This window comes from Acinonyx jubatus, chromosome C1, assembly GCF_027475565.1.
Source record: "Acinonyx jubatus isolate Ajub_Pintada_27869175 chromosome C1, VMU_Ajub_asm_v1.0, whole genome shotgun sequence".
NCBI classification, from domain to species: domain Eukaryota; kingdom Metazoa; phylum Chordata; class Mammalia; order Carnivora; family Felidae; genus Acinonyx; species Acinonyx jubatus.
The window spans coordinates 35,746,415-35,754,158 of NC_069381.1; the positions used below are offsets into that span (position 1 = coordinate 35,746,415).

A 7,744-nucleotide genomic window follows, 5' to 3' on the forward strand; every position below is an offset into this window, starting at 1 on the left:
GTGAATGAATGGATAACATTTTACTCTTTCTGCCTCAAGTTTATCCCTGCTGCAATTCATCTCCACCTGCAAATCAGAGTGATCTTCCTACACGTGGGAATATCACCCTTTCTCAAATTCCTTCATTGGTTTCCTATTATGTTCAAGAAGAAGTATAATGAAATATTGAAGAATACAAGCCAGAGTCAGAGTGCCTTGGTTCAAAGCAATTTGCCTTTGGGCAAGGTTATTTAACCTTGTTGGTAAAATAGGAATAATTAGAGTGCCTTTCTTTTAGAGTTGTGGTAGTGATTAGATAATCTTATACATGCAAGTTTGCCTACATAGTTGCCAAACCCATTGTTTCATTAGAGGTTGCAAAATGTTGACTTTTAAAATTCTGTCACTTCTTTATCATTCATTAGCAATGATTCTTCTAAAATTTTTTAATGTTTATTTATTTTTGAGAGAAAGAGACAGACAGACAGAGCTCAAATAGGGGAGGAGCAGAGAGAGAAGGAGACCCAGAATCCGAAGCAGGCTCCAGGCTCTGAGCTGTCAGCACAGAGCCCAACACAGGGCTTGAACTCATGAATGAAATTGTGACCTGAGCTGAAGTTGGCCATGTAACTGACTGAGCCACCCAGGTGCCCCTGGTAATGATTCTTCTGTAAATAAATTCCCCACAATATCTTTAAGTATAGTCTATACAGTAAAGACAGGACAGGAGTTTTGTTTTGTTTTAAAATTTTTACTTATTTATTTTGAGAAAGAGAGAAAGCATGGGCCAGGGAGGGGCAGAGAGAGAAGCCAGAGCAAGAATCCCAAATAGGATCCACACTGTCAGCTGAGAGCTGGATGTGGGGCTTGAACTCATGAACTATGAGATCATGACCTGAGCCAAAGTCACACTTAACCTACTGAGTGCCCCAAGACAGGATAGAAGTGTGATGCTTACTGTTATTTATCAATTTTCAGAGTAATGATTCAGTGCCCTAGCAACTTCCAAAGGTAACTAAAGAATACATTTTAGTATTCAAATCATTGCAGTCATTATTCTTATTGATATTCAAATTATTCCATCTTTGGTAAGTAGGGATCCCTTTCTAGTTGGCTCCTGTATGATTTTTTTTTATAGCACAACTTATATATTTTAAATGGACAAAAAATTAGTATCGTTCACAGTATCTTAAGATAAATTGCCTTTAAATGGGAGCTTCATTTCCAGTACTTTGAGGTCTACAAGACGTATCTAGAAAATTTACTACTGTGAAAAATGAAGACTGCTTAAATCAAATGGGAGGGGGTAGGGGGAGGACCTGTGGTTTTTCTTTTTGATTAATTGTTGTAACACTGTCCTTCGGGCGGCTGAGGGAGTTTCATGTTTTCTTTAGACATCATTAGGCTCCTGAGCTCTTGCAGGACAACTTTGATGCTGTATGAATTCTGCCATTTTGCTAGCACTGATATGGCTCTTAGGTCCACCACTCCATTAGAACTATTAACTTCATTCATATTAATTTTTGTTACAAATCTTACAAAGTGGGGTGCTTCTGGGTATTTAGGTCCACATTCTATTTTAAGGCTATATATTCGGTTTTTGTAAATTGTTCTTGGAAGCCCAATTATCATTCCTGTCCATCTTGTAAGTGTCATGTCTTCATCACCTTCTAGACCCCAGCTAACTGTGCCATCTTCTACTCCTTTCTGGCCTTCTTCCAGTTCTTCCAACAGTCGAAAATTGCAAGGGACTTTTACTCCCGAGCCCGTGGTGGCTGCCATCTTGCGTTGCTGTCGCTCCTGTATGATTTTAACACACCACCAGTAGTCTTTGATACCTTCCTTGCTTTCAGGCACAAGATACTTCAGACTCATCTTAACATTTATTTCTTTTTTTAATGTTTATTTTTAAGAAAGAGAGCGTGAACATGGGCAGGGTGGGGAGAGAGGGAGACACAGAATCTGAAGCAGGCTCCAGGCTCTGAGCTGTCAGCACAGAGCACGATGTAGGGCTTTAATTCATGAACCACGAGATCATGACCTGAGCTGAAGTCAGACGCTTAATCAACTGAGCTACCAGGCACCCCTCACCTTAACATTTGTTGTCCCAGGCCTGGAATCCTCCAAGGAGTTTTAGATCCTTTTTAATAGGAAATGGTATTTAGAGACTATAATTTGGACACTAGAGGGAGCTAATTGTTACTGGGTTGGAGCGTACATCATTTTAAAAAAGATTCTTAATTGTTAATACACAGTTTGGATAATGCCACTGTTTTCCTTGGAAGGTTGTGTTAAAGACTAGAGAATGGAGACTTTCCAATTTAGCAAAGTATTTCACAATGAAGTAGACTAAACTTATTAATCAGAAGTTCACTATTATTTGCGTTTTTCTTTTCCTTCTCTCTCTCTCTTTTCCATTTCTCCTGAGAAATAATAGTCTGGGTTGGAAATGAGTAGGGAAGAAAAATGGTTGATAAGAGAGACTACTTTAAGGTTTGAGCAGAACATTTGCTGTAGAATTACCAGAGGCAGAGACAAAATAATTTCTCATATTAACCAAAGAAATACATAATGCTGGAATGCAAAAAAGATAGAAAATTCAGTGGTTCCTTCAGCAGGAGGTAATGGAAGAAAAGTATATAAGGTACTTACTGCTTCTTTTTGGTGCACAACCCAGAAGGGGTCAATAATTCCACAGTCGTTATAAATACTAATCTGGTAAGCAAATCAACAGAGAATCAAAGGAGAAGTAAAGTAGTTTTTTTATACACCACAAGAGAACTGAACTCAAAGTTCACAGTCCACCATTGTCCTTACCTCCCTTGAAACTTAATCTTTATTTTTAATTTTTTTTAACGTTTATTATTGAGAGACAGACAGAGACAGAGCATGAGCATGGGAGGGACAGAGAGAGGGGGAGACACAGAATCTGAAGCAGGCTCCAGGCTCTGAGCTTTCAGCACAGAGGCCGACATGTGGCTCAAACTCATAAACTGTAAGATCATTACCTGAGCTGAAGTCAGACGCTTAACTGACTGAGCTACCCAGGTGCCCCAAAACTTAATCTTTTTGAAGATGACAGAGCAGCATAGAAGTTCTCTGCTCATCCCTGAAATGCAACTAGACAAGCAACAAACCATTTTGCACATCTAGAAAATTGATCTGAGGATTAACACAACAGTCTGCATAGAATACCTGCCACAGAACTTGGCAGGTATGTGGCAGTGGATTAGTGAACTGGGGGAGAGAGAAGCCATGGAGGGTAGGGAGCTGTTTTTCTTTGTGGAGAGAGGACAGATAAAGGGGGGAGAGTACAAGGAAAGCACTCCCCCCAAAAGCAGCTAGAGGGAAAGAGAAAGAGTGGAAGCACCCACAAGGATCTGAACAAGAAGGGAGAAAGGAAAAAGGAGAGAGTTTCAATGCCATTAGAACTCTATAAACAGGGGAGTGCAGAGTCTGAAATTCCACAGCTCAATAACTGGCCATGCGCTGGTGGGAAGGGCGAATCCCCAGGAGCAGACAGTGAGGTCCTCAGGGTCCTCGGGCCACATGGGGAGAGAGGTTCTCCTGCTGAGAGGACATCTGGTAGAGGCTATGCAGCTTTCCCATGGGAAAAGGTCCCAGCAGACCCTGGAGAACAGAAACATTTGCCAGTGTTGGAACAAGGACACTAGGGTGCAGTGAAGCCTGGGTGCCAGTTGTGTGTTCTGATTTGCCATAGTTCTCTGAACTGCTGCTGCTACATGATTGCATGAACTTTTTCTGGGGCAGACTGACATCTGGACACAGTCCCTGGGCCTCTGCAGTGCAGTTGCATGAGCGTTCCTTGGGGGTCAAGCTGGTACCAGGCCACTGCTTGGTGAGACTGTCCCCCAGAGGGTTGGAGGGGGCCCAAGCCACAGGGCCCTCAGAAGTGACGGGTTTGGAAACACATCCCCATCTGAGATAAAATTCAGGAAAGAGGTGCCACCTGGCTGGCTGATGACTTGGTGACCGACATTGTAGAAGTGGGGAGGGGATGGAAGCTGGAGACAAAGAAGGGTGCCTGATGGCTGGTTGGTGAGAGCACAGAGTTCTGATGCTACAGACTGCGAAGTTGTGTGATGCCATGTTCACCTCTCCCTCGCCTGCACATACACAGACACCAGAGCCACACCAATCCACCCCAATAAGCTAAGCAACACCACCTAGTGGAGAACAGAGCCATTACACCAAACTCTATCTAACTGTGCCAACCAAGCCCTAGAGAATGACCACAAGTCTCTGCCCCTGCTGAGTGTGTGTACTATAAAGTGCTTCCTAGTTTGGCTTCTAGGGCAAACTGGATGTAATTTCATTCAGATTTCATTCTGTTTGATGGTCCATCTATTCATTTTTTTCTCTTTTTCTTTTCTTATTCTTGGATACAGAAAGAGAAAAAAATTATTTTCATTTTCTGTTTTTATAAAAGATTTAAAAAACATTTTAACTGTATTTTTTGTAAATTTTTTATTCTGTTTTACTTTCTCATTTCATTTTATTCCATTTTATTGTATACATTAAAATTTTTTTAATTATTTTCTTTTTTCTTTTTTTTCTTTCTTTTTACGTTTTCCCCCTCTTTTCTTTTCTTTCCCTTTCTTCTTTATTCTGTTAAGCTTTTTTCAACAACCAGACCAAAACACATCTAGGATCAAGCTTCCTTTATTTGATTTTTTTGTTGTTTTAATTTTCTAATTTTAATTTTAATTTTTAATTTTATTAATTCTTTCTCTTCTTCCAAAATGACAAAAAGAAGGAATTCACCCCAAAAGAAAGAACAGGAAGAAACGACAGCCAGGGACTTAATCAGCACAGATATAAGGAAGATGTCTGAACTAGAATTGAGAATTACGATAACAAGAATACTAACTGGGGTTGAAAAAAAGCATGGAATCCCTTTCTGCAGAGATTTAAAAAAGTAAAATCTAGTCAGGACGAAATTAAAAAATGCTATAGCTGAGATACAATCTCTATTAGATGCCACGGCAGCAAGGATGGATGAAACAGAGCAGTGAATCAGCGATATAGAAGAAAAAATTATGGAGAATAATGGAGCAGAAAAAAAGAGGGAAATCCAGGCAAAAGAGCATGATATAAGAATTAGAGAACTCAGTGACTTATTAAAAAGGAATAACATCTGAATCATAGGAGTTCCAGAAGATGAAGAGAGAGAAAAAGGGGTAGAAGGTTTAAGTGAGCAAACCATAGATAAAACTTTCCTAACCTGGGGAAAGACACAAACATCAAAATCTAGGAAGCACAGAGAACTCCCATTAGATTCAACAAAAACCAACCATCAACAAAGCATGTCATAGTCAAATTCACAAAATACACAGACAAGGAAAGAATTATGAAAGCAGCAAGGGAAAAAAAAGTCCTTAACCTATAAAGGAAGACAGATCAGGTTTGCAGCAGATCTATCCTCAGAAACTTGGCAGGCCAGAAAGGAGTGGCAGGATATATTCAATGTGCTGAATTGGAAAAATACACAGCCAAGAATTCTTTATCCAGCAACGCTGTCATTCAAAATAGAAGGAGAGATAAAGAGTTTCCCAGAAAAACGAAAACTAAAGGAGTTAGTGACCACTAAACCAGCCCTATGAGAAATATTAAAGGGAACTCTCTGAGGGGAGAAAAGATTGAAAAAAAAAAAAGACCAAAAGCAACAAAGACTAGAAAGGACCATAGAACATCACCAGAAATTCCAACTCTATAGGCAACACAATGGCAATAAATTCATATCTTTCAGTACTCACTGTAAATGTCAATGGACTAAACACTCCAATCAAAAGACATAGGGTAACAGAATGGATAAGAAAATAAGATCCATCTATATGCTGTTTACAAGAGACTCATTTTAGACCTAAAGTCACCTTCATATTGAAAGTAAGAAGCTGGAGGGGCGCCTGGGTGGCTTGGTCGGTTAAGCATCCAACTTCAGCTCAGGTCACGATCTCATGGTCCGTGAGTTCGAGTCCCGTGTTGGGCTCTGTGCTGACAGCTCAGAGCCTGGAGCCTGTTTTGGATTCTGTGTCTCCCTCTCTCTCTGCCCCTCCCCTGTTCATGCTCTGTCTCTCTCTGTCTCAAAAATAAACGTTAAAAAAAAAAAAAAAGAAAGTAAGAAGATGGAGAACCATCGATCATGCTAATGGTCACCAAAAGAAAGCCAGAGTAGCTATACTTATATCAGACAATGTAGATTTTAAAACAAAGACTGTAACAAGAGATGAAGAAGGATTTTATATCACAATTAAGGGGTCTATCCATCAAGGTCTAACAATTGTAAACATTATGCCCCCAACATGCAGACACCCAAATATATAGATCAATTAATCACAAACATAAAGAAACTCATTGGCAATAATACCATAAAAATAGGGGACTTCAACACCCCACTTAAAACAATGGACAGATCATCTAAGCAGAAAATGAACAAGGAAACAATGGCTTTGAATGACACACTGGACCAGATTGACTTAACATATATATTCAGAACATTCCATCCCAAAGCAGCAGAATACACATTCTTCTCTAGTGCACATGGAACATTCTCCAGAATAGATCATATACTGGGACACAAATCAGTCCTCAGCAAGTACAAAAAGATCAAGATCATATCGTGCATATATTCAGACCACAGTGCTATGAACCTTGAAGTCAACGACAAGAAAAAAATTGGAAAGACAACAAATACTTGGAGACTAAAAACATCCTACTAAAGAATGAATGGGCTAACCAAGAAGTTAAAGAAGAAATTAAAAAGTACATGGAAACCAATGAAACTGATCACACCACAGCCCAAAATCTCTGGGATGCAGCAAAGGCAGTCATAAGAGGGAAGTATATAGCAATCCAGTCCTTCCTAAAAAAGGAAGAAAGGTCTCAGATACACAACCTTACACTTTAAAGAGCTGTAATAATAACAGCAAATAAAATCCCAAACCAGCAGAAGCAGGAAATAATAAAGATTACAGCAGAAATCAATGCTATCAAAACAAGACAAAACAAAACAAAACAAAACAAAACAGTAGAACAGATCAGTGAAACCAGGAGCTGGTTCTTTGAAAGAATTAACAAAATTGATAACCCCCTAGTCAGTGTAATCAAAAAGAAAAAGGAAAGGACCCAAATAAATAAAATCAAGAATGAAAGAGGAGAGATCATAACCAATACAGCAGAAATACAAACAATAATAAGAGAATATTATGAGCAATTATATGCCAATAAATTGGGCAATCTGGAAGAAATGGACAAATTCCTTGAAACATACAAACTACCAAAACTGAAATGGGAAGAAATAGAAAATTTGAACAGACTTGTACCCAATAAAGAAATTGAATTAGTAATCAAAAATCCCCCAAAAAGCAAGAGTCCAGGGCCGGATGGCTATCCAGGGGAATTCTATCAAACATTTAAAGAAGAATTAATACCTATTCTTTTGAAGCTGTTCCAAAAAATAGAAATGATAGGAAAACTTCCAAACTAATTCTATGAGGCCAGCATTACTTTGATTCCAAAACCAGACAAAGACTCCACTAAAAAGGAGAACTACAGAACAATTTCCCTGATGAACATGGATGCAGAAGGTCTCAACAAGATACTAGCCAACTGGATCCAACAATACATTAAAAGAATTATTCACCATGACCAAGTGGTATTTATACCTGGGATGCATGGCTGGTTCAACATCTGCAAGTCAATCGATGTGATACATCACATTAATAAAAGAAAGGACAAAAACTAA

At 39.1% G+C, this 7,744-nt stretch overlaps 1 protein-coding gene across 1 annotated transcript; it reads right to left on the reverse strand.

Annotated features, from left to right (window-relative positions):
• Nucleotides 1-1,064: 1,064 nt before the first annotated feature.
• Nucleotides 1,065-1,773, reverse strand: LOC106970195 (ubiquitin-conjugating enzyme E2 variant 1-like). The gene has a single exon (XM_053204264.1). The coding sequence runs from the start codon at nucleotides 1,759-1,761 to the stop codon at nucleotides 1,318-1,320; it is 444 nt and encodes a 147-aa protein (XP_053060239.1). The 5' UTR covers nucleotides 1,762-1,773; the 3' UTR covers nucleotides 1,065-1,317.
• Between the last annotated feature and the right edge of the window lie 5,971 nt (nucleotides 1,774-7,744).

What these genes read in the sequence shown, in the direction of transcription:
- LOC106970195 (XM_053204264.1), bottom strand. Translation starts at nt 1,761, where the DNA reads ATGGCAGCCACCACGGGCTCGGGAGTAAAAGTCCCTTGCAATTTTCGA.